The sequence below is a fragment of the Dinoponera quadriceps genome, unplaced genomic scaffold, assembly GCF_001313825.1.
Source record: "Dinoponera quadriceps isolate SergipeBrazil2010 unplaced genomic scaffold, ASM131382v1 scaffold351, whole genome shotgun sequence".
NCBI lineage: Eukaryota > Metazoa > Arthropoda > Insecta > Hymenoptera > Formicidae > Dinoponera > Dinoponera quadriceps.
Genome location: NW_014554455.1, coordinates 6,898 through 34,669, shown reverse-complemented (window position 1 = coordinate 34,669; position 27,772 = coordinate 6,898). Strand labels below are relative to the sequence as shown.

The 27,772-nt window shown below is 33.8% G+C and overlaps 3 protein-coding genes across 10 annotated transcripts; 2 read left to right on the top strand and 1 right to left on the bottom strand.

Annotated features, from left to right (window-relative positions):
- Nucleotides 1–18,045, top strand: LOC106750292 (metaxin-2-like). 3 transcript variants are annotated; one of them, XM_014630542.1, is made up of 4 exons: nucleotides 6–291; nucleotides 717–1,296; nucleotides 1,930–2,064; nucleotides 5,259–6,974. In XM_014630542.1, exons 1-4 carry the CDS (start codon nucleotides 225–227, stop codon nucleotides 5,320–5,322), a joined length of 846 nt encoding a protein of 281 aa, XP_014486028.1. In that variant the 5' UTR covers nucleotides 6–224; the 3' UTR covers nucleotides 5,323–6,974. The 3 variants fall into 3 exon arrangements, with proteins under 3 accessions (XP_014486020.1, XP_014486028.1, XP_014486037.1); XM_014630551.1 differs by lacking the exon at nucleotides 5,259–6,974 and adding an exon at nucleotides 16,739–18,045 and having other exon boundaries at nucleotides 7–291; XM_014630534.1 differs by lacking the exons at nucleotides 1,930–2,064; nucleotides 5,259–6,974 and adding an exon at nucleotides 1,384–1,694 and having other exon boundaries at nucleotides 1–291.
- Nucleotides 6,310–21,950, bottom strand: LOC106750273 (CTD small phosphatase-like protein 2). 5 transcript variants are annotated; one of them, XM_014630497.1, is made up of 8 exons: nucleotides 21,631–21,950; nucleotides 20,125–20,353; nucleotides 19,742–19,882; nucleotides 19,312–19,633; nucleotides 18,639–19,228; nucleotides 18,052–18,408; nucleotides 7,489–7,584; nucleotides 6,310–7,405 (listed from the first exon to the last, which is right to left on the bottom strand). In XM_014630497.1, the coding sequence occupies exons 2-8, from the start codon at nucleotides 20,332–20,334 to the stop codon at nucleotides 7,340–7,342; spliced, it is 1,782 nt and encodes a 593-aa protein (XP_014485983.1). In that variant the 5' UTR covers nucleotides 20,335–20,353; nucleotides 21,631–21,950; the 3' UTR covers nucleotides 6,310–7,339. The 5 variants fall into 5 exon arrangements, with proteins under 5 accessions (XP_014485983.1, XP_014486002.1, XP_014485992.1 ...); XM_014630516.1 differs by lacking the exon at nucleotides 21,631–21,950 and adding an exon at nucleotides 21,483–21,620; XM_014630506.1 differs by lacking the exon at nucleotides 21,631–21,950 and adding an exon at nucleotides 21,487–21,620.
- Nucleotides 21,951–25,516: 3,566 nt separating this feature from the next.
- On the top strand, nucleotides 25,517–27,113 carry LOC106750252 (UPF0693 protein C10orf32 homolog). 2 transcript variants are annotated; one of them, XM_014630455.1, is made up of 3 exons: nucleotides 25,517–25,904; nucleotides 26,044–26,286; nucleotides 26,413–27,113. In XM_014630455.1, the coding sequence occupies exons 2-3, from the start codon at nucleotides 26,149–26,151 to the stop codon at nucleotides 26,590–26,592; spliced, it is 318 nt and encodes a 105-aa protein (XP_014485941.1). In that variant the 5' UTR covers nucleotides 25,517–25,904; nucleotides 26,044–26,148; the 3' UTR covers nucleotides 26,593–27,113. The 2 variants fall into 2 exon arrangements, with proteins under 2 accessions (XP_014485941.1, XP_014485950.1); XM_014630464.1 differs by having other exon boundaries at nucleotides 25,517–26,286.
- Nucleotides 27,114–27,772: the final 659 nt, after the last annotated feature.

Genomic DNA, 27,772 nt, shown 5'->3' with positions numbered 1-27,772 from the left:
TCTTTCCCAGGGCGGTTTAGTTCAGTTCAGTGCAGTTCTAGTGCAGTTTTAGTGTAGCGAAAAAAAACAGACCTTTAAATCACTTCTGGCTGTGGTCAATTGCAACGTCAATGGGGATATTTCCGCTTTCTGCAGTTAGGAGTGTGAGTGAGCGAGTGAGTGAGGAGTGAGAGAGTTTACTTACATACTGTGGAACGGCGGAGTTGCGAAAGTCGCGTTATTACATGAGCCCGATTGTTTTAATAATGCCTCATATATTGCTGAGCGATTCAATTGCTGTAGAATTGGAAGGTAAATTTGTTGGAATTATGATGTGCAGAGTCGTCATTCACTAGGTGAATTCAATAAAAAAATGTTCTAACGAACTAACCTATTTCGTAAACAATATGTAAACAGCATTGGGCAATATCGCGATAATGCCAACCTAAATCGAGTGATTTACATCTTCCAATATACGTTGTTTATCAAACGTTTCATTTTTTAATTTGTTGCGCATGCATCATTAATTTTGTTTTCATACATTCACAAATATAGATTACGATATGTAACCGTTACTTCGGAACAGAATGTCGACTGCTGCATTATTATGATTGCGTTACAATATTCACTGCCAGTGCTGAAAATCTATGATGCACATAATATGAACTATAGATTTTCAGAATTGTCAGTAAATTTCGAAACATATTCTGTAATGACAATTCCAATTTTTGTCATAGCCCAAGAACCATGGCCTCAACCAATAACTTTATACCAACCATATGAGGTAGAACAGATTTTATTACCTGATAATGCAAACTGTCTGGCAGTACAGGCTTTTCTGAAAATGTGTCAACTTGAATTTGAGATAGAGCCGAGGAAGAATGCGGAGTTCATGTCACCATCTGGTTGTGTACCATTTATTAAATGTGGTACTAAGTTAATATCCGAATTCGATAGTATAGTGACGCATATAGAGAACAAAGGAATAAGCCTATCCAATAATTTGGATCATGATGCCAAAGTAGATATGAGGGCATACGTGTCCCTGGTAAACAATGTGTTTGTAAATGCAGAATTATATATATGCTGGGTGGATGAAATTGTTTTGAACTCAGTCACAAAGCTCAGGCATGGTAGTGTGTATCCATGGCCACTTAATCATTACTTGAACTGGCAAAAGAAAAGAGAAGTCATAAAAAAACTTAGCATACTTGGTTGGTATAACAAAAGTTTAGATGAAGTGTTTGATGATGTAAAAAAATGTTGTATCGCATTGTCAGAGAGGCTGGCGGATGAAGAATTTTTCTTTGGGAAAGAGTAAGTAACTTCTATATATTTTCTATAATGCTTTTTCAAGGTCATTTGTCCATTTACTCACTTATACTTAAATTTGTATTCTAAAAGACCTACTGAAATTGATGCCCTGATATATGGACATATTTATACTCTCACATCACCTTCCTTTCTTTCCAACCGAGGAATCATTGTCACCATTCGTCAGTTTCGGAGACTTATTGAACACATGTTCAGGATTAAACATCGTTATTTTAATTTTGGACGAAAAATTATGGATGGTTTTGAAATAATTGAATCATCATCCAAGAATATTCTGTAGGACGACTTTCAGTCACAACCTGAGTTACTTCCTCCCCTTCTCAAGAATCCCTGTATATTTTCAATAAATTATTACAATGTATAAGTAATTATATACTATTTGCATAAGTACATTTACATTAGCTGAAACTTAAACACATAATGTGTATATATATATATATATATATATATATATATATGTGTGTGTGTGTGTGTGTGTGTGTGTGTGTGTGTGTGTGTGTACAAACAAACATACATACATACATACATACATACATACATACATACATACATACATACATACATACATACATATACACGATTTTAATTGTATATTAACAATTTTACATCTAATAGACCTAATGAGTTGGACGCTTTGGTATTTGGTCACATATTCACGATAATCACGACGCCGTTACCCAACAATGAGCTGGCTAGAATCGTGAAAGGCTATCCAAAGCTTATTAAGCTCTGTAAACACATCGAGACTAGGTATTTCCAGCGTACAGAGGACTAGATAGAACCTTACTCGGGCTTCAGATATGTCGAGTTGCGTTACACTGATCACATTCGTCGTAAATTACGGTTCCTGTGCTTTGCGACTGACACGACGAAGGATAACAACATCAAAGAAAATCTTTGTAATATTCAATGATTTGCCAAATAATTATCGGCTTAAATAACAATTTGTCATTGATAAAAATGATGCCTACGTATCAAATTGAATCTAGTTTATCTCGGCTGCAAGATGGATATATCTGAAGTGCGAGTAATATTAAAGCATGATGTGTAGTACATTTTAATAATGTTATTGATCCAGTAATGTTATAAAATCGAAGATGCGTGCGTGCGCATAGAGATAGAATTCTCTAAAAATCCGGAAACGCTCAAATTTATAGCTCAAGTACCTCGAAAACGATCAACTATAACAAAAAATATGTAAGAAGCAAAGTTATAGAGCTTAAAAAGAATGTACCTAATGATGATGAGAGTTTGACTTTAAGTGGAGTTAAGAAGGTCATATAAAGATCAAGTTGAATTTTTTTAACAGAACTCATTTTTCATAGCATATTCTTGTAGCTTATTTTAAGAGCTTTCCAAAACACTATAATAAAATATTTTTTTCGTTAAGTACATCTCAAGTTACGAGGCCTGAAAGTTACAGTACCGCTGGTATTAGCATTACCTAAGGTGTACCGTGTGGAAGTTATACGGTCGTATTTACACTTCTTGTATGTATATGTGTGTGTCACAATAAAGATAAGAATCCTACGATTCGTCACTCGTAATATTTATTGACTCCGGAGTAGTTAGTCAATAACTCCGTGTTGACATTGGCGACACAATTTAGAACGACAAAAGTATGAACTAACAAAGTGCGGTTCAGCAAGCACTATAAATACTTCGAAGCATTTCTCTTTCTTCATCTAACTTTTGAGTCTGGATAAAGGAAGAAAAATAAGGAAAAAACTTTTGTAACGCTTGCTGGATCGCATTTATATAAAGAATGAAAAATGGCGTGTTGACAACAAAATATTGTTTTGCATCCCATTTCCTTATTTGCTTAATGTGTAGGTATGACTTGTAACATACTTGTTAAACCCATAGAAATGGATGAAAACCAAGATTAGCTTGGAATTTTATACATGGGAGTATATTTTCTACTCCTTTCTCAACAACTGTGAAACCGTTGGTCTGTTTTTTTTAGCTGTACTACTAAACTGCAATAAGTTAGAATGAAACAAGTATATTTTGTCTGGTTCTAACTTACTCATTATTATTTATAGCAAATTTGGCTCCTTGCATTAGTACGTTCTGGCTGCACACTAAGGCCGATCTATATATTAAGTTACATATTAATTTTATTATATATAGTCCGTTTATATAATTTAAAATTATCTTAAATTTATTTCCATATGCTGCACGAATCATTTCACTGGCTAAGAAGTACCTGTAGATGAATTGGAGAAAATGTTAAATATAAGAACGAATTGTAAGCCCGTTAGCCCTTACTACTTACTGTGTACTCAGTGTGCACTAGTGCAAGGGACCGAATTCGCTATTATTCATTATATTGCATCAGCTCAGCAGTATCTAAAAAGAACAGACCACGTGTTTTTTTTCATATGAATAGGGCCTTATTTCACATACCTTTTATAGCTACTTATTGATTATCAGAAGAGGAAAGAAATTTTCTTTCATTTTCACAAGTATCCCCAAGCGATCTCAAGTGTGTTTTATCCAAATACCTGTTTATTTGCGAATGGCACGCGATATTTCTCAACGTATTACTTCTTGCCTTGTGACATCACGAATTCAATATATTCGCGGCGATTACTCCGAATCCTTAACAAAAACAATACTTTATTATAGTATTTTGGAAAGTTTTTGAAAAGCTACAAGAATATACAATAAAGAATGGGGAATTTTATTTTAAAAAATTCAATTTGACCTTCATGTGACTTTGTGAATTCCACCTAAAGTGAAATTTTTATCAATATAGGTAGATTTTTTAGTTCTATAATTTTGCTCCTTACATATTTTTCGCTATAATTTATCGTTTTCGAGATATTTTTGCGTTTTGGACTTTTAGAGGACCTTGTGTGCGTGCGTGTGGGCGCTCAGGATGTCCTGAAATCGAGGTCAATCGCTCAGGAAGTGATAAGGGACGCAAAAACAAGGAAAAAAGTTGATATGAACATACAAGCGAAAATGCGTTATTTTCGAGTTATCGCCATTTTTATGTTGTAACTTGAAATTGCTGTTTCGAATTTTTTATCAAAATTTAAAAAAGGGTTAGTATATGAATTTTATAACATAACTGAACTCAAATGAAAGTTACAGGTTGCTTTAGTATTACCTAGGATGCACGACGTAGAAGTACAGCTTTTAATATTCCTTGGTAGAGATCAGAACCTCACAGTTCGTCACTCCTGTGGTATTTAGTAACTCCAAACCTTCTCTGCTACATGTGGGAGAAGAGGGACCGGGGGAGAAGGGGTATATGTGTGTTTGTCTGTGATAATATGAAAATTATAAGAGGTGTTTAAAATGTCCTTCTTTCGCAAGAATGCAGACTCTAAGCCTTCTTTATAACGAGTCCCGAACTTTGAAACATTTCCACACACACAGACACACATACACGCGCGCGCGCGGCACGGGCGTTTAGAGTCACTAAATACCATAGGAGTGATGAACTATGGGATCCTGATCTCTATCAAGGGATGCTAAGGGCTGTACCTCCACGTGGTGCATTCTGGATAATGTTAAAGCAGCCCGTAATTATTATTTGACTTTAGTTATGTTATAAAACTCATATACTAATTATCTCTTTCTTTAATTTTGATAAAAAATTCGAAACACAGTAATTTCAAGTTACAACATGAAAATGGCGGTAACTTGAAAACATATTTTCATATCAATTTTTTTCCTTGTTTTAGGTCCCCCATCACCTCTTGAGCAATTGACCTCGACTTATGGGACACACACACATATACGTGCGTGCGTGCGTGCGCGCGCGCGCGCGCGCGCGCGCGCGCGCGTGTGTGTGTGTGTGTGTGTGTGTGTGTGTGTGTGTAATTTCATGGTACTCTTAAATAGTTTATTTTCTTTATATAAACGCATAATTTTTTAATTAAACGTCTAGTTCATTCTAAATGCATAATATTGCACGTAACATTTTTCAGCATTTTTCTCCCTCAAGCTATACAGAATCAAATAATTAATGAAACGCTGGAGTTCAAGAATTAAACCAATGATCCATCTAAGGATTTGATTTAGACAAAAAGGTGACCTTTTCCTTAAATAAATTCAAATTTTAAATATCAAGCAAATTATACTAAAAGAAGTTGAGGTACAGAATATTGAAGGCTCTGCCTTGATTGGGTATAAAATTTTGTTTTTGTAAAGTATACCATCAATTTTACAAAGTTAATATTTTTGTGGTGTTATTTATATGTTAATGGGGCCATTTAACAATTACGTCACGCAAAATTTGACTATTTTATAACCACTCCTCTTCCTTTTTCGTGACATTTTGTCATTAAGTATTTGGATTCTTTTCCAATATTACGTAACATGTGGATAACCCTTCCCCCTCTTTGTTTACACATTGTTATTAAATTTCTTGAGATTCAGCATGAAAATAAACACCATGTACCGTGAGCTTAATGTGACGTTCCATAGCCTTTAATCCCCTCCTCTCCCATCACAGCTGTCAAAGAAGCTAATATATGCCTCCTTTGTGGTGTGACGTAATTGTTGAATGATCCCTATAATGATAAATATAATTTTATAAAACAGCAGTATTGTATATTGTTAAATGCGCTGTTTTTATATAAATTAATATACTGATATCGATGTCATATAACGAAATAGAAAAAAGAATCTAGTCAATACACCATTTTTCTATATCCATCTTTATCACATATCAAGAAGTAACCATCTTTCATGTATCGTGAGTAATGGCTGCATGTAAAATTGAATATAATCTTCTTTTGAATTTCATAATTCTAATGTGTAATATATGTCCCAATATTTCTTGTCTTCAGCGTTTCAGTACCAATAAAATATGAAACAAGCGTTTATTTATATAATTTACTTTTCTCCTCAATTTATTTCTACTTATAACAAACATTACAAGAATAATTTATTGTAACATGAAATAATAATACTCCGCAATTGTGATGTAGGAAAACAAAAATGTTTAGGATGGTTAGTTATACACAACGAAAGCGATTTCACGAATAACAATCTGCTTTATTATTATAATATATTTGTGCATAATGTATGATTGTTATAATCTTAAACTATGATAAACACTATACGAGATGCAAGTCTTTTTGCGATGCCTTCTGTTACACATCATGTCGCTTACTTTGTTCTTTTGATACTATGAATTCGGACTATGCTTCTTATGTTATGAATTATACACAAGTTATATATAATGTAGTACACGTAATCAAACGTATAACTATATAATTAAACGCATAGTATAATTATATAATTATCGACAGATACTTTTATTAACATCTTATATATATTTCTTTTAAGAACTGCAATCTAGAGATGTAGATATAAAAATCGTGACAATGATAAACAATTGCGATTCACAGCGAGATCAGAGAATGTAATATTGTTAACAGAAAAAAAAAAGCTTTCAAGACAGATGCAATCTGGATAGCAAGATAAATAAATTGAGATCATTTCGCACTAGCGGTACAAAAGAGACGGTGCATTAATCAATTCTCATAGGTATTGCTTTCAAGTATACATCATAAAACAAAATATTTTAAGTATGAGTTCTGTTATGTACAAATATCGTATAAACACATCATGGAGAGACTTCGTACTCATATGGAAGTATTAATAGAAACTATACAATAAATCAAGACTATTGTGCTCATGCTGTCTCCTTACTATGCAGGATTCGATATTTCTAATTTGACTTTCAGCCTAAACGAGCTAACGGAATCGCACGTTATTGTACGCAATGTTTGCATTTATAAATATTGTTTCGCACGATGTGAATCGAAACTATAATTTCAATGATCTAGAATTGTTTAATTCATCTCTATATACCAACAGGTATATCCATTTGTGAAACATTGTCAAGTGTATAATATAGCGACTTATGTATTGTGGAATAACTATTATATATTTATCTATTTAATATCTTTAAGATATTTTGTTATTCTTTTTTCTTTCTTTTTTTCTTACGTCGATCGATATCTCTCGCAGACGTTGAATTTGGTGCATGCTACTTAAATTAATCTGGTGGTAAAAAGCTGAATAGCCGAAATTGTTCTCTGATGTGTGGCCTTACGTCTCCTCCCTACGATAAGAATATAAAATTGAAAATTGATATTAGTTTAATATGAAGTCTAGCAGGAAGATGATGGAAAGAAAACAACTTACCCAGTTCACTAGGTTTTCTAAGAATGGTAACAACTTCATCAGCTCGTTATCGGAGCGATCGGCGAACCAACTTTCTATAGGTATGCCATTTTCAAGCTATAATAACACAAAGAACACTTAATCAAAATTAAGTAATAATACGTAATAATCAAGATTAGATAAGTAATAATACGTAATAATCAAGATAATAATACTATGGTCGAGGAGCGTGACAGTGAACGTGTTAAACAGTTAACGTGTTAACAGTCACAATAACTACTCAGGAACCTTAACCCTCCACTGATCTCGTATGAAAGGAGTACTCGGTTTAAATTTTATTCTCTAATTATATTACTTATGTAACACTATTAACTATTACAAGTTAATTTTTTCTCAGTAATGATTTTGTAATAGCATTTTTCATTAATAACAATAATATAATGGTATCTTTTATCCTTATTTTGCACATGTAGAATACATGTATATAGCATAGAATACAGTGAATTAAACAAAAAATAATGGTCAATAGAAAAAAGTAATCATAAACAAAAAGTAAATTATAACTAGTTATTTCTTAAATTACAACAACAGATTATTTTTCAAAAAGGATAACGGTAATTATAATTTTTTTTTTTTTTTTCAGTGAATAACGAGTAACAGTAACGTGTCTCTTTTAAATAATAGCTTTCCCAACCATATTTTTAACTCTTTAAGGATAGAAGTCACAAATAAGAGATTTAACAAATAGGTATCTAACCAAAAGTTGTTTGTTAAGAGTGCAGGGTTCGAGGAGCGTGTGATTAGTGCTGATCAGTCGTTCTATTCTTGTCATATATTTAATGAGGGACAAAAATGAAATGACGCATTAGCGCTGATAACGTGCTCCCCGAACGCAATTTAATGCTCCTGAGCAGTCGCTATCACTGTCCTTGTGATGATTTCTTGCGTTATATTTTCAAATAAAAAGATACCCGCGAAATGACATTTGTAATCGATTCAGCACATTTGTAAAATTGTCTAAATACTTTCTTTTTACTCGAGCAATCAACAAATAGTCGTAAAATTAATTTGACATTGAATCTTCCTTTCTAACTTCTTTTCTCATGATTTGTCAATGTTAATTTGACGACTATTAATTGATTGTCCAAATAAAAGGAAAGTGGTCAGACAATTTTACAAGTGAGATAAATAGAGACAAATATTATTTTATGGATATATCTTTTTATTTGAAAGTATAACGCAATAAAACCTTGATATGCGTTTTCTCACTTCTGACGTCAACACGTTCGCTGCCAACTACAAATATATTCATAATTGGTATATGAGCCTCACAAGCTAACAACAAACATATTCGTATGTCGATTACCGACCTCCTATGCCAAGCACGAATTAATCTGTAGTATAAGCACGTTAATTTAAACTCTTGGCTTGTGAATAAAGTGGAGGCATATCTAGTGGCTTGGTAGAAGCAAATATGTTAAACAAGCACAATCACAATGACTACTTAGGAACCTTAGCCCTCCACTGATCTCGTATGAAAGGAGTACTCGGTTTAAATTTTATTCTCTAATTATATAAATATAACGTAAAAGTGATTGAAATTTTCTGACTTTTTTCACTTATAATCCTCTACAGATTATATTTGTGTAGTCGTTTTCTCAATTTCATTAGTGTAGCTTTCACTAATGGATTTCAGAAATATTAGCGCACGATAAATCTAAGAGGCGGGGAGGCTATTTAACACTACCGCGTCATTTTATCTTTATTACTCTTCACATATACAACAAGAGTAGAATGACGCGGTAGCGCTAATTACCGTCTCCCCGAACGCACTCTGAGTATTACATTCATAGCGAGGGCAGATATATATAGGTTGCGGATGCGATTTACTTGAAATTGCAAATGCTTAAAAGCGCTTGAAGAATATGATGGTTTAAACTATAGAGCCTATCTATATATACATATAGAATAGACTGAGCATTTCCATTGGAAGGCTGAAGCCGGCACTAGTAAAGAGGAAAATAGAGCCAGCAGTGTTTTCTTTGTCTAATTATGTAGTTGGTAGGGAGAAGGAAAGAGAAGAAGCGACGCATGTGATCTGTTCTTTTTAGCTGAACTGGCTACATTAGTTCAAGAAATTTACATATCATTTACATTGAAATGTATGAAGCGTACGTACAAAATTCTCACGCTTTAGTGTGCATAAATTTCTCAAACTAGTGCAGCTAATTCAGCTAAAAAGAATAGACCAATGATACAAATATTATTTACAAACTTAACCCTTTGCACTCGAGGGCTCCGGAGTGGAGCCATTTAAAATTTGTCTTCAAACTCGAGGACTCCGCTATGAAGCCCTCGAGTGCAAAGGGTTAAACTTTACGCACATTGATAAGCTGATCGATGGTTTAAATGAACTAATAACTACGAGCGCACACACTGATGTATTATTTATGTGTCTTCTCTCATAATCAAATATACATTATTCCTTTCTTTCCTTCATTATGTCCATTCTCACTCTTGTATTTCCCCTATATCGTCCTTTCTTACAATATATCGTAACAAAAAATGTACCACTATTAATATATCTCTGTCCTTCGATCTTAGCTTCAGTTCTTCAAATGTAATGCTCAATTTATTCTATATGTCTATGGTCTATACAACACTTCGAAGCATTTACAACATAAAGTGAATCCTACGGTAGGATGCAGCTGCTACGTTCCGATATTCATTTCCAATACTGAAAATCAATGACATAATATATATAATATGAACTATAGATTTTCAATATTGGTAGTACATATTGGAACACAGCCACAGTCAACACGACTTGCGCTGTTACAAACTTAAACTTTACGCACATTGATAAGCTGATCGATTTAAAGGCCTCCGCACAGAAATGTTCGTAACATTTTAAGTTACCGTAAGTGCTGGCCTTAAACTTAGGCTGTGCTTAACATTAAATTTAGGTTAACGCACAAAGAAAGCTTTAATATAATATATTAGGAACATCATTCATCTATAAGATAACAGTATATAAAATATTTTATGATAAAAAAATTAACAGGAATATACTTGACAAATTAATATCTTATCAATTGCTATTATCTTTTCCATAGCACACTATTTTTCATTTAATTGCGATTGAATAAATATAGATTGAATTATTTATCTTTGTTCTTATTTACAATATAATAATATTTTGAAGATATAAAAAAAAGGATTCTAGTAGTTATACATGAATAAGATGTTGAGAACTAATATTGAAAATATCAAATCGCTATTTCAGAAAGAGGTGATATACAATTATTTTATAATTATTAAATGAAAAATCGGTACATTGTAAAAAAAAAGTAATAAAAACTGATATAATATTAATTTAGCTAGTTCGTAATCTAGCTTAGTTAAATATTTTTGTTACTTTTATTATAAAATAGAGAGCATCTAAGAGTAAAATGCTAACTTTTATCTTATGTGACTACTCCACGATTAGCTGACATAAATATGTGCTGACTTGGACATTGCGATATCAATGCAAAATAGATGATATTATTATTATCGATACTTTATAACATATGTCAGTGTGGACATATAACTATTAATATGTGTTCGTATACGATCAATGGCTATGTTCAGAAAACAAGCAATTGGTGAACAGTCGATTGGTTTTTGATTGGTTGATTTGTTAGATCTCTAAATTTAGACCAATTACGTTGACGAATTATCCAACCGTTGTGCAACACGCTCTCTTCTAAACGCGCCTAATGATCGCTAACTTCATAAATTTCACATCTTTAGAAATAAATAATAAAAAATAAATTTCACATCCGAGAAATATCATCAATTTGTGACATATCTGTTTTAGATTAGTGTCGCAACGTCTAAGTCAGCATATGTTTATGTCAGCCAGTCACAGAATGTTTATATGTAGCAATCAGATTTCCAATCGGATCAATCATAGTGCTATCAATGTACTAGTGAAAAAGTTTTCTAGACTAATCGGATTTCTGTGTCTGTGAGATAATCTTAATAACTTTGAAACGGATACTGTAAAATGCATAAAATTATTCTGTTTTGAAAATTTCTCGAAGTAAGCTACAAGAATATGTAATAAAATAGGGAGGTCCGTTTAAACAATTTAAGGTGACCTTGTCTTGACCTTGACGATCTAAACTCAAACTGATAAGATTAATAAATAGACCGTTTTAAACCCTACAATTTTTATGTGAAATACTTTCCTGTAAAACTTATATTTTTCGATTTTTTTAAAGGTCCCGACTTTTTCGTGACACCCTATTATGTTATGTTAGAGAAACAAATAGTCTATAATCTAAGTTTCAATCGTTAATATACGCCACGAAAGTCGCCAAAATAAAAAAAAAGAAACAATCGTTAACATATAAGTTTATTGAAATATAATATTTTCAGATAAATGGGGATAAATGAAGAAAGTTTGAGCAGAATCAGTTTGTTATGTATATTATACAATTAAAAATAAAATTGTTATTTTTAATGTTCTAGATAACATAATTGTGTAATAACTCATAATTATTTTACCTAGAACATTAAAAATGATAACAATATTGTTTTTAATTGTATAATATACGTGCCAAACTGATCCTGCTCAAACCTTTCTTCGTTTATCCCTATTTATCTGAAAACATTATATTTCAATAAACTTATATGTTAACGTTTGTTTCTTTTTTTTATTTTGGCGACTTTCGTGCTGTATATTAACGATTGAGACTTAGATTATAGTTTATTTGTTTCTCTAACGTAACATAATAGGGTGTCCCGAAAAGGTCGGGACCTTTAAGAATATCGAAAAATATTAGTTTTATATATTTTATAATATCCGTTTCAAAGGTATCGACTCTTCTACGGTAAGATGTCTAGCCAACTAAGGCAAGATTTGTCGTAGATCCAGCCAACCAAGGCAAGATTGGTCGTGGATCCAGCCAACTAAGGCATGAACTTAACATAAAAGATAACTTTGAAACAGGTATTGCAAAATATATAAAATTATATTGTTTTGGAAAACTCTCGAGGTAAACTACAAAAATATGCAACAAATAGGATGCTCCGTTTAAAAAAATTAAGGTGACCTTGTCCTGACCTTGGCGACACCATCCAAGATCAAACTGATAAGATCAGTAAATAAACCGTTTTAAATTCTACAACTTTTATGTGAAAGACTTTCCTGTAAAACTTATATTTTTCGATATTTTTAAAGGTCCCGACCTTTTCGGGACACTCTACATACCAATAAAATATAAATGCATCTATTTATCCATTACATTTTCAGGATAATAAATATTAATTATTATGAAAATAACAAAGTACATATCTAATTATTTCTTTCTCGATATTTATTTTTTACAAAACAAATAAATGTTTATAAACGTTCTCGCAAGTTCCTCTTCATCCGCTAATTCGATTATCCCATGGACACAGTTTAGAAATCCGATTAGTTTAAGAAACTTGTTTCCTTAGTACATTGATAGCATTGCGATTAATCCAATTGGAAATTCGATTACTAGACGTAAACTCCCCATAAATAGTAGTTACATAACCCAGTTGGCACCTCTTTCTCTCCTTTCTATAAAAAATATTTGATATATTCTTATAAATAGATGATGTTCCTAGCGTATAAACACGCTTACGTTAAGATTTTCTTTGTGCATTAACTTAACTTTAAGGCCAATACTTAACATAATGTTAACGTCGTAATATTACGAACATTTCTGGGCAAAGGTCCTAATACAATGCTTGGAATTAGATGTCCTTTTTGGTCCAATTTCGGAGGTGACACTTATTGCTAAGGGACCGAAACTCCTGTCTTGTAAGTGGCATCACTATAGATAGATAGGTTATGTCCATAGACATAATATATTTAGACAGATCGTTTGCTTTTATTTGAAGAATGGGAGTCGAGATGCACGTAGAAAAGGATGCTATATACACCTCGACCCCCATTCCTCAACACATTCGGTCTAGATATATTGTGTCTAAAGGCATCACTTATATTTAATACTATTTATACTTGGCCCCGGATATGGCCGAACTAAACGGGCAACGTCTTATTAATAATAAGATATTAATATATATTTATTGCTTCGAATATCGTTCGCCTTTGCCCGCTGTTCACTGTTGCTCGATATTGTTCACTATAACGTCTGCTTGTACTGCGCTAATTCATGTTTCAGTTGACTTGCATTCTCACCGCATGATATCCAGTTAATTCGCCCATATCGGGGTCCAAACATAGCACTGAAAACTGCTTCTAATTTTCATAAGAGTGAATTTCGACCCCTTGGTTATTGCTTCCCTAATAACGTCCCTAGGCTCGATGGCCGGACCGCCAATCACTGTTTTAGGAGCGTCTTTCCGTATATGAGATACATATTAGATATATTATACTGTCACCAAACTCTTATTAAAAATTAAAAATTAAATATTTCTTTACAGAACAATTATTTTTATAAATAAACACTAAATTTTCCATCCGTAAGGTATCATGTATGTTCTACAATAATATGTGGTGACAAAATAACTAGAGTACAATTATTAGAACTTTGAAAGACAGTAGATTTAAAATAACTATTATATTATTGCAAAACGTATATAACACATTACTGAGAAAAAATTTAATATTTATTCATTTATGGAAATAACAATTATTTTGCAAGGAAAATATTTTAATAATAGTTTGGCGGAAGATATCCAGCATATATCTTATAGGAAGGACGCTCCTGAGACAGAGCGATCGGCGGCTCAGCCGTCGAGCTTGGAATGATAGTGGGAGACAGTATATGTCGCCTCCGAAATCGGACTGAAAAGATATTTAATTCCGAGCATTGTTCTAATACATCCTTTCATTTCTACAAGACTGTTGGCGGAAAGATAAATAAATTTTCATTTAAAACTTCTGATTCGGGAGACGAGAACTCCGCGTTGACAGTGGCGACACAATTTAGAACGTCAAAAAGACAAATTGATGGAATGATGGATTTATGGAATGCGGTCTAATAACTGCAAATACTTCGAAACTTTCTCCTTTCTTATCTTTTGGATCAGAATAAAGGAAGAAAAAAAAGGAGAAACATTTTGAACATTTGTAGTACTTGTTAGACCGCACCTATATCCGTGAAGAGTGGCGTGTTGACAACAAAATTTTTCTTGCATGCCATTTCGTTATTATATCCTTTATTCTGCAGCTGTAAGTTGTGGCATATTAAATCCGTAAAAATGCTCGAAAACTAAACTTAGTTTGGAATTTTATACGTGGGGGCATATTTCCCGCTCTTTATAACAGCTATCAAACCGTATGTTTTCTTGTATGAATAAACCTTATATTTCAGGCCTGTTAATAGTTATTTATTGATTGTCAGGAGGGGAAAGAATAGTTTTCGGACATTTTCACAAATGTCTTTAAATAATTTTAAATGTTATTTTGTTCGAATATCTCTTTATTTGTAATGGCATGCAAGAAATTTCAAGATGTCATTTCTCGTCCATGACGAATCCAATATGGCCGCAGTGACTATTCACACATAAAGGACTCTTAAATTTAATTTAATCATTTATATAAAATGTATTTAAATATTATACAAAAAATACGCGTGCGTGCGTGTGTACGTGGCAACATCTATAATGGAAATATTATACTGAAAATTTCACTGAAATTCTTTCTCAATCAACCCTATTTCATTATCATCCCGTCAATGTAAGCAATTTTCAGTTAAATTCAGTACATTTCAACAATATACTTTAACTTTCCTTATATTTGAATACTGCTGTATCGTGAACTTGACGAATAGTGAAAGTTACTGAAAAATTACTGAAATAATAATAAATATTTTAAAATAATCATAATTTCATCATGAAATTCAATATAATGTGGTGAAATATAACGAAAATTAAAATATAATTCTGAAAAGTAATAAAAAAATTTTGAAATATTAGATATCATGAAATTTACCGAATTAAACTGAAAACTGCGTATATTAATAAAATGGGATTGAGAGAGTATTTCAGCAAAATATTTCCGCCGTATTAATACGGTGATATACATACACTCGGTGCTTTACCGTTCGATAGATTTTCGATTAGTCATATCTGTTTCTAGCTACATGTTTCTTATGAATGTTGATTAATCGACAAGCATATTCAAAGCATAAGTGACTTATAACCATGTAAGTTATATAGTCATTTTCTCAACTTCATTAATATAAATTATAGCTCGGAATCCTGGATATCCGAGTGTCCGCCCGTAGCTCGTTGCATGTGGATAAGATTGATTCCGGATATCTGTATGATACGGATACTCGCATCGTATGGATACCTATATCATACAGATATTCGCATCGAACGGCTAATCGCATCACACGAATCCTGTGTATCACCTGAATATTTGAAGCAAACGTTGCAAATGTTGCAAAAAGCAAATCTCTTGTCTTCTGATTTTCTGCGGTGTTTCCAAATTCAATTCTCTCTAATAGGCATTATGCAAAATTTATATTGTTGCGTCCGGAGGAAGTCAAACACATTAAAGCTCCTGGATATTCGCTATAGCTATCCTTTTTGGATGGTCAAAAACGAGGAAAATCATGCTAATTTATATGACGGTACATGTGGAAATAAAAGAATATACGCACAAAGTAACACTCGATTCGGCACACTTGTAAAAACTTGTAAAAACACTAGTCCGAACGCTTTCCTTTAACCTCAACAACAATTAATAAATAATCGTAAATAAGTATAATATGCAACTTACGTTTCTAACCTATCGTTTTTCATGATTTATATTACGTTAATTTTACGGCTATTTATTAATTGTTCGGGTTGGAAAGAAAACGTTCGAATATTTTTATAAATGCGCTGAATCGATCACGAGTGTTATTTTATGCGTATATTCTTTTATTTCCACATATACCGTCGCATAAATTAGCATGATTTTTCTCGCTTCTGATTTTATTAAAGAAGAACAGCCATAGTGAGTATTCAGAAGCCTTAAGGAATATAAAAAAAAGTTAAACAAAACCAAGTGTTAAGAAGATCCATAAACAAGAATAACACAAATACACCGAAAACAGAACGTGATGCAACAACATCCATACAGTACAGAAGTTTGCAGTAACACTGCTGCAATGTTGCAACAATGTTAACTTTCTACATTATGAGAATAATCTATTTTCCAAATTATTCACGCAGCCAATTACAACACGTCTTGATGGTTCATCATCAACTCTTTCGTATGTTTATTTTGTTCCAGAAACTGATATACATAGGATCTGTGTGATGTGAGTAGCCGTACAATGCGATCGTGTGACACGGATACCTACGAAATCGGCCCTGACCTGCATGTAACAGATTATGAACGGCCGGACGGATGATTTGTCATGTTATCCGATCCCTTTTCTGAACTCTAATATAAATATTGTTAATTGAAAAGTATTAACCCACGTTGAATCTGAGCGCTGTGTTTCATATCGAAAGCAAATACATATAATAACTCGCGTTTTTATAAACCGATTAACCCGTTGCAGTCCGCGCTGTATTTGCAATTTCGTTCCAGCCGGTCCGCACAAATTTCGCCAATCGCTCATCCGCTTGGTACCGTTTACTTTGGAAAACATTTATGATGCTACACCGCAGCTCTTATCTTATCTCTTTTAACGTACGATGAAGACTCTATCAACGTTGACTCTGTCGCGTCATAGGACGCGTTAGAACGAAACGCGGTGTCGAGTGTCGCTCGACATAAGACCGCAACAGGTTAATGTTCTAATGCATTACCTCGTTTTTACAAAACTGTGTTAGTGCAAACAGTTTAACGTTTCAGACAATTATCGGCTCATGTATAACGAGCAATTGACAGAAGATAATAGAATTAACATAAGGATGTTAATAAGCATAAATATAGGAGACTAATGTATACTAATAAATAAATAAATATGTGTGTGTGTGTGTGTGTGTGTGTGTGTGTGTGTGTGTGTGTGTGTGTGTGTGTGTGTGTGTGTGTGTGCCGATATTTTAATCTGCAGTCGCGATAAATTGTTTGTCTTCCTGTAGTGTTACTTTCTTGGACGCAGTTTGATTGTAAAATAATCATTAATTGTGGTGATATAAAGCCTGAGAAGATGCTCCGATATATCACGGTATTTTACGATAAGGCACATGAGAAGATAATCTTCTACTGATGCATACAAAACGTTGTCAAAATATCACTCATGCTTTGAATGCGTTCTCGTTTTCTTGATTAATCAACAATCATGAAAAATATAACTAAAAACTAATGTGATTGATCGAAATCTTTGATAAATATCTCTATCGAATAATAAAATTGTGCTCAGTGGCACTAATGTTCATCAGCCGGATGAGAACAAAGAAAAATTAACAATACTTTTAAAATATTTTATCTTACACTAAAAATGGTAAAAAACATGCCTATTATACATTGAAATTTTACTGATACTTAGGCCTAGATGACTACAATGCAAGCATATTTGCTGTACTTAAAAATTAATAATGCATTCCATTATGTGTATATTGCCTCAAACATATCGGAGTGACGTCATGATTTACCTGATATCCAAACGCTTGTGGACTGTTATCGATGATCACGGTCTTTGACAGATCCCTACCCAAAATAGATAGATCCTTGATGTAGTTACCGTTCACGCAGACACAATGTTCGCGGAACAAACGGTACTTAATTAGCTTTCGCGTCGGATCTAGCAGATTCATCAGCTTGTTGGCGTACACTCGTTTGCTCGCCGTGAACAGGATCACCTCGTACAACGAGGACACATGTTCTAGAAATTCGCGGAAATACGGTCGTGTTCTTACAAACACCGTATATGTGACGTCCTGAAAGACTACCGGGAAGCGAAACGCCGCATCCGACAGTTCTTGCAAGCTACAATGTACCAACGTTTCATCCTGCAAAAGATAACTTTCATGAATATCCTCACCGCCACGTTATTCAAGCATTTCGCATGTCTATTCTATTTCTCGCTCTTATATCTTTCGCGTAAAAACATAATACGCGTATACATGTAATTATTAATCAATATATTGTGTGTGTGTGTGTGTGTGTGTGTGTGTGTGTGTGTGTGTGTGTGTGTGTGATAAATACGTGTATACTTGGGAGAAATATAGCACGAACGTACCAGATCTAGAACCAAACTGAATTCCGGACTGCTCCTCGTTTTGAGAGGCAGCGCAGGACATCTGGCCCTCATCGCCGGTGTGAGAGGCGGCAAGTGTTTGATAAAGACATAAGGATCGAACGGTTCCCAATCCTCTTGAACTTGAGTAACCATGTTCTCTACATCGCAAGACTCTACTATCTCTTCGTTACCCACCTCCATGTACTCAACCTCGTGATAACGACTCTCGACGTCCTCGGAATCATATTTGTCACTAAGATTGCCGTTCGTATCGGATGGATGATGAGGATTTATATTGTACATACTTGCTGGTATATTGTACTTTGCACTGCTGGAATATCCAGCAGTTGCTTCATATTTTGTTGGGTCTGTTTCAATAGCATATTGATCTTTTGCGAGATCACCGCGGTTTTCATTGTTATTGACAAGGAAGTACTTCCCGTTCGGCAAATACTTGTTATTGTCAGGCGATGAGTATGCGTTACGGCCGTTGTATGTCGATGTCGACGAGTGCATCAAACTGAAATATTCTACAGACGTATCGGCGTGCGTGTACAACGTGGAATAATAGATCGACGACGGTAATGTATCTGTAAGAAGAAACATCAAAAAGTGTAACTCGATATCGTTCTAAAATCAGAGAAATATGTACGAATCAGAAAGAATGGTGTACCGTTGCTTCTATTTCCCTCGTCATCCAGTAAACACGTGAGATCCGAATGCGATCCTAAAGGTACCGGAGGCATTAGATAGGTCAACGGAGATACGCTTGGCATGGAGGATTTCAGCTCATGTGTCGGCGGTATCATTGAACAACGCGAATCCGTATTCGTTGCTGACGGACATAGAGGCAAAGCAGCGGCGACGACAGTAGTAGCAACAGCAGTAGCGGCGGTAGCGGAAGTGGTAACGGCAGCAGCAGCAGCGGGTTCGCTCCCGTTCCAGTTCTCCTTGGACTCCTCCGAGACTTTAGATGGCGTCGTAGTTTTCGTAGACTGGAAAATGCCCGTGTCGAATTAACGTCACCGTGCTGTTTGCACATAATTTACACGATTGTTTACACCATTCTCGCGATTCTTTATTATATTATAAGTAGAGCTTACAATAACTGCATCTATCGGAGGAACGCGATGCAAAGGAGTCGACGTGACCATTGACCGTTTTATGCATTTTCTTCTACGAGGTCCTCTCTCTCGTCTAATAGGCGTGGATTTGGCAAAATGTAAAACATTCTCTTTACAAGCCTACGAAGATAACAATCTGTTTTTAATATCCTCTCTGCTATTGGATAACCAGTATATGTTGCTGGTTATTTTGTAAAGTTTGTTTTAATAAAGAATGAGGTACAAATGACCTGCAAAGATCATTTACAGTAAGCACGCAATAACAACACATAGCTTATAAGTAACAAATTGCTCTTCGGCATGTAACTTTAATAAATAACGCAACAATCAAGTATTACTTTTGTAAATAAGTCTCGACTTACTTCTTTTAGAAAATTGGACGATCTACGCCGCCATTGACTCAGTCTGCCACATTTACTTGACGTTATAACTCGACTGCTACTATTAATACTTGGTAGTTTCCGCACAGTACCAAGTTGCGTTCGATGACTGGTTCCCTTCGAGGCTGTCACACCGCTTAAACTTAAACGGCCGCGCAGTCTTCTACTTATTCGTTCGCTTCTTAGCCACATCTCAACAATATTAAAAGCCCTAGAATAATAATAAATATGTCCTTGCAAATACTGTTACTAGAAAAGGCAAATATTAGAAAGATTTAAAAAATGAGCAAAATCAACAATATTTGTTAACTTCCTCCAGCCATAAACATTATGTAAATTAGTAAACAAAATCGCATTTTTTCCTATTTCGAACAATACAAAATACAACACGCAAGTGTAACGTATATACACATATATAGGATAATCTATTTATATCAAACATTTTAAATATTTTACTTGTTTATGATGATATGAAAAGATGTTTAAGAAGAAAGTTGCACCGTTGGAGAAGGCAATTACATGATGACAAAACAGCTTCTTTACTTTCTCAGAGATTGGAAATCAAGATAATTTTGTAAAATAGAATTACATGGTTTTGCTTGCAAAATTTTAGGTGATTTAAATAAGATTTTCAGGAATTTTTGTGTTGAAGAATATAAATATTTGACTATTTTTTGTTTTCTTCAAACATACATAATTTTTCATGTTCAAGGTTACTTAAAAAAGTCATGTAGTCATAAGTCGCTTAACTCCTCTCGATGTTACAAAATTACACAAACAAAAATATGTTGTTCTATAAAAAAAAAATTATTTTGAACTTCAAATCTGTGAAAAAATGACTTTAACCAAATTTAGTCATCACAATTTCCTTCTCGAACAGTGCAAATTTTCATTTAGACATTTTTTCGTATCATGAAGATCAAATGAAATATTAAAGATGTTCGATTTAAGTAGACCACCCTGTATATAAAAATCATTATATTAGTCAGGATTGCGACGAAACAGTGTCGAGGTGACGAACGTCCTCAACAAAAATGCGCGCAAAGTGAAAAGTAAAAAAAAATTAATTGAAATTTCAAAACTAGTTTTATTTCCTGAAAATCTGACGAGTTCAATGGCTTCATTTTTTTTTAGAAACATTGGCAACCGCGAAATCTCGCGCGCGCTATTACGTCTCGCGCCGGGCAAGATTGCGCGGGAAAGAAGTTCGATCGTTTCGTAAAAAGGGGCGTTCCACAGGAGTCATTGTATGCGCATGAAACATATGTGTGCGTGTACATCATCCTACAGTGTGTCTACTGTGCACACATAACATGGCAGATATGCAGTGCGACACCTACACACCGTTATACTACAGTCGTATATCGATTTACATGCGACGTATTGTCCATGTATTGCGTCTCTGTGATTTCGCCGGGACAGGGAGATTTCTCCCTGGACAGACGTCGTTGCAGCGTGTATTATCTGCGTGTTGAGAATCTCCTTTACCTTCTGACCGAGACAGAGAGAAAGATACTCGCAGATCCTTAAGTGTGTTGTGCCACACGTAGGCGGAGACGACGACGTCGACGACGGCACTTCGACCGTGACACCTGAAAATCCGCGCGAAAATCGGCCGCCGGCCGCGGCGGGCTGGCCGGACGCCGGGCGTTAACGGCACTCGCGACTGCTTACCATGCTCGCGAGTCAGCGGCCGAAACGCTCGCACGCCGGCACGAACGGACGCACGCGGCACGGCTCACACACGCGTTTCATTCAAATCTGTTCGAGACGCCGTCGAGTACGCTTTTCATCCTTCCGAAACTATAACAAACATGGCGACAGCGTCACCCGCGATGTACTGGTGACTCAAACAGGGCATCGAAGAATGTAAAAAAGTATCTATTACAGGTAGTATTCGTTGTGAGATATTCATCTCCCATTAGAAAATCGGCTGCATGATGATCGAGGAATTTATTAGCTCGAGCGAACAACGGTCACCTAGTGTTCAAGTGTTGTTTTGATCCCTTGGGATTTCCGCTTAGCAACACGCCATCTTTCGCTTCCGGCGGTAATAAATATGAGTATTTACGACAGGAGCTTCCCGATTGACCACATTGCAATTGACCATCACCAATCACAGCCAGCTGTGAATTGGTGTTTTTCTAGTGTCAGCCAATCGGTGTAGTCTGTCGTCAATAGAAACATAGTTAATCAGCTCCCATCTGCTTACAAGTAGTTGAATTTCTAAAGGACCGTCTACAATAACAGTAAGCTGATTGATGGATTCATACATTCCAAAAATAAATCGACTGTTGTTGGTCAATTAGTTTACTATTTAAGTCTTATTGCATTTTTTTCCGCTATTGTAGACGGTCCTTAAGGCCAGTTTCACTAACCAAATTAAGACTCAAGGCTAATAGTAATCTGAACTGTAACCATATCCGTAGCGAACGAAATCGTCTCCTATCGTCTACAATGGCAGCTTATAGTCTTAATGTAAAGCCCGTATCAGACTATGTATTGGAGATTGAGATTGAATTGAAATTTGATCAATCAGTGCAAAGTTCACTAAATTTCGCTAAACTTGAATTCAGTTAATTTTGTTCTGATTGGCCAAATTCAATTTCAATCTCAATTCCCAATCCGAAGTATGATATGGACTTAACAAACTCTAAACCAATAATGTAAATTCATTTCAGTCGATTCTAACCTCTGTGCTTTTATAAAGTACAGAAATTTCGTCATTTGTTATATTGTATATAAATTTTGAATATTCAGGGTGTTAAAAAAAAACATTTGCTGTTATTAATTTAGTTACAATTATTATTACTAGTTATTATGTGAAAAGAAGTAAAAGATTTCAAAAGAAAATATAAGGTTCGGCTAATGTTATTGCAACGAAAACAAAAAGGTCATTTTCATACTCTCTTCCAGTTTATCAAACATAGTATGGACGAGTAATTTGTTAAATTTACTCGAATATTACACAATTCAAGGGACTATTAGAATTAGTGCAAGAACCTCTAACAAAAAGAAGTTTTCGCGAATCTCTATCAACAAAACATCGATTATGTATAATTTTATAATAAGTATATTTTGTAATACAGTGAATATAATTTGTTTTTTAAATTGTATTATAACACAAATATTTTATTTTGTAGTTATCTTGCTCACGTTGTAGCTTGCAAATTGTCGTATGAAATTTTTATGTGTCAAAATCAACGATGAGCAAAGTTGTTTGCAAAATTATATGGGAAAAATTATCGCCTATATGTTTGTCAAAATCTACTCAAGACGATTTTAAAAGATACGTACGAAACTTCCAACAATTGTGAAATATACAGGGTCATCGAAAAGTATTGGACACCCCTAGTATCTTCAGTTAAAATGCATTTTGGAGAAAATGTCCAATAGCAAAGTTGTATGGTTTCAAGCGGGGAGTAAGATGATGACCTTGATTTTGACCTTGACCACGTCCTTCAAGGTCATTTCAAGGACAGCTTTATTTTTTTTAATAGAACTCCCTACATTTTATTGCATATCCTTATAGTTTATCTCGAGAGCTTTCCAAAACACTATTATAAACTATTTTTTCGTTAAGTGCTTTTTAAGTTATAAAGGTTTGAATTAACAATTTGTTAAGTAGTGTGATTCCGGCCAGCTAATGAAGATCTTTGGGACAATCGATTGAAGCGCAAAGACTTCTTTTGTTACAGAAAAAATTTTTCTTTCCCATAGCACATAAATTTTTCGTAAATATTATTAATTGATCTACATTTTCTACATGTATTAGATTTTCAGTTGCTCAACGAGCTTTTTGCTAGTGCTGGTTGAAATAAACAAATGTACAAACAAACTTTATTGGTTATGTCAACGATATATTTAGTTATCTGCTCTTTTACTTCTGTTTGCTGCTTATATGCTTCTATTACACAAAAAGTCTTAAATGTGGGAAATTGATACAGCCAATCAGAGAAGAGGGAAGAGAGAGATGCAAGACCCGCCCGGTCTTCTTTCTCTTTCTACCAAGCGGACGCCTCCAATTAACTTGTCTCCTCTATTTGAGTAGTCGGTTGCTTGGCCTATCGGATGTGCTGGAGCGGCAAATAACTAGCCACGTTTAGCAGAACGTTTATTCTGTTGAAAGTTTTCTGCACTGAGATTGGATTATTTCTACAGATCAAAAAGAATAATCCAATCTCAGCTCAGAAAACTTCCAACAGTTGCAAATTAAACGTTCTGCTAAACGTGGCCATTGTAGCTCTCGAAAATCGCCTCGAAAGTGAAAGTAACGTCAAGCACTATTTTAGACCAAGACTTCTAAACCTCTTTATTTTTATAAATCTCTAAGCAGAAAATTTGAAAGTACAATTTTTCTTACGATTGTGAACTTCATTATGATCATATTAGACACATGTGCAAGAAAAGGCATATTTGCTAGCAACACTAATAGCGTTTTCGATTTGCTGACTCGATCTGACTCGAGTAGCATTCCGTTAATCGCTATAAGGTATAGTTCCACTTAATACTCGTAAGTGACGTTACTTAAGGTACAGTTCCACTTAATACTTGTAAGTGACGTTACTTAAGGTACAGTTCCACTTAATACTCGTAAGTGTCGGTCTACAATAGGCATTTTAAGCCTTAAGTTGTAAGAAATTGACCAAGCACAGTTAATTATTCTTTTCATATTTGACTGTGATTGGCAATTTCTTAAGGCTTAAGCCTTAAAATACCCATTGTTGACCGACACTAGTGTTGATCTCATAGAGATATAAGAATATAGGGAACAAGCCTGTAAGTGGAAGTGATAAAGGCAAAGAGAGAGATGGATGTCGAGTGTCCTATCTGTCTCTTTCTAGTTGAGCGCTGTGATTGGTTGTTACAATGAGCCGTCAAGACGATCACGCGACGTCAGGAGGGGAGAAAGCAGACTAAAATTTCGTTTTGTAAATATGCGTGCACATGTGTGTAGAATTAAAATTCGTTAAATATTCGAACGTTAACAAAATAATAATTGGATGCGATTTGTTTAAAAATGAGGCATTGTTTGAAGTGCAAGGCGGAGTCTTATCTTGGATGTAACCGCAGTTTTCACTCGTAAGAAAGTACAAATACGTAACCTCAAATAATTATATGTTATTTTTTCTTACATTTAAAAAAATATGTAAATGTTGTAGGCTACCGAAGGATGTAGATATAAGGCGTAAATGGTTGAATATACTTCAACTACCTTTGTATTTTGAAGTGAAAACAGCATATATTTGCAGTGATCATTTTAGCAATGACAGTTTCTTTGAATTGGATGGAGAAAAATGTATAGCTATATCGTCATTGGCGCGGCAGCCAATCCCAGCGCGTGACTAGAAAGAGACAGATAGGACACTCGGCATCCATCTCTTTCTTTGCCTCTATGACTTCCACTTACAGGCTTGTTCCCTCTATTCTTATATCTCTATGTATTTTTAGGTTGTAACTATATGATTTTAACTTGTACTGCAACGTAACCATCAAAACATTTTTACCGTTCACACGGTTCCTTAAAACCAGATTTGTGAATCTATTTCTTTTCCTCGGCGGCGATAGAGTTACAACAACTGGTATTGTAACATCGATATAAAGCACTATACGTTTAATAGTGGTAGTATAACAAGCACTTTATACGTTTATGTGGTAGTATAACAAGCACTTTATACGTTTATAGTGATAATATAACATCGGAATTTGCTAAACTGATTTTAGGCTGTCGTGTAAATTTAATCATGAAACGACGATTGTAGGTACGTATGTAGATATGTATGTACATACCTGTGGTGGATAGTCCTAAAATAATTTTTGTTTCCTCAATGTTCATTTATAGATTATAAATATTTTTAGTTATAAATCTTCAAGATCATGTATAACATTGTATGTTTTCAGATGATGAAATAACTTTCTCTACTATAACAATAAACCAGTTTGTCTGTAGGTCTGGATAACATTAAAAGCAAAACCTATCCTACAATTAATGAAAAACAGTATAATATGGCTTCAGCATCAAGTACAAGTGCACGTAGTTTATTTATTGAATCAAAAATGCGATTAGCAGATAGAGTGCAAGTTAATGTCAATAATATTGCCTCTCTTACTAGACAGATACAAAGAGGTTCAAAAAGCAGTGAAGTAATATTAATTTTTTTAATTGCTCATTTTATTCAATTTTTGCTTTTAAATTTCTTAATTTTGGATTATAAAATTAACTATTTTATATTTTATTTTTAATTGTATATTGTTCAAATTTTTTCACAGATTTTAATACATGCAGCAAGAAACTTTGCACAACAGGAGTATGGGTTGGAAATGATGGAATCCAATCTGAAGAAGCTTTCTCTTATAGTTAATCATCTGGAATACCAAATGGATTCAATTGACAAAAGTTCTGCAATATTGGAGGAAGTTACAGAACAAGTACGATCTATGCAGCGATAAGAATATAAATATTATGCTTGATCAGGATATTTACTGCCTAGAAAAATTTTGAAAATCTGGAATTCACAGGAAATTTACTTATGCCTGGTAAAATCAATAAATTACATATTAGTTTTTTTTTATAATAGATTCTTTTTTTTGTTCTATATGTACAATTATATTATTTTGATGTTTAGAGCTAAATGTGTAATTATATTATTTTGACGTTTAGAGCTGATTTTATGACTAATCTGATATTAAGTATTGAAAATAATTTCGTGTTAGTACAATTTTATTTAATTTTTCGACTTCCATGTTGAGTTTTCAAGTAGGATAAATAGCTAACCCCAAAAAATGTTCCAGTAATAGCATCTTTATGATGTTAAAGCTTTTAGTTCCTCTTCGCAACTGTCATTATTTGATAACGTTACCAACAAGAAAACGTGTGCCAGGAATTTTTGTGTCATATATTCAAATAAAACAAATGATATTTATGATGAATTTCGCATATTTATAAAATTGTTCAAACATTTTTCTTTTACTCAATCAATAAATAGTTGTAAAATTAACATTGACACATGACAAAATCATAAGAGAGAGAGATTTAAAAGAAAAATTCCATGTCAAGTTAATTTTGTGACTGTTGCTTGTTCAATTAAAAAATAAAATGTTCGGATAATTTTACAAGTGTGCTGAATCGATTACAAGTGTCATTTAGTTAGAATATCTTTATTTAAACATATAACGCAAAAATTCTTGATATGTGGTTTTTAACGTTATCAAACAAGGATAGTTACATTGAGAGATCAGGAACCTTAAACATTATATTAAAATATAGTAGATAAATATATCAATGCATAAATATAATATAATGTCATTTATTTCTATGTACTAAAATCAATTAGAAAAATCCATGTAAATGATCAAAATTGTCTAGCAGAATTATTCTAAAAAAATCATTTATGGAGCGAATGGCTCTCCCTGCTTGGGTGTTAAAGTTTATTAAGATATTTATTTTAATAATTTTATAAAATTTGAATTTTGTATCAATTATGCATTATATAATTTTCGATTCATAACTTTTAAAAATAAAATATGAAAATTGTATGTAATATAAGATATTTATTTTTTAGAGTTCTTTTAAACCACAGTCACAGTTTCATTAAAAATTTTTCAAATTTAATCATTGAAATTCGAGTAA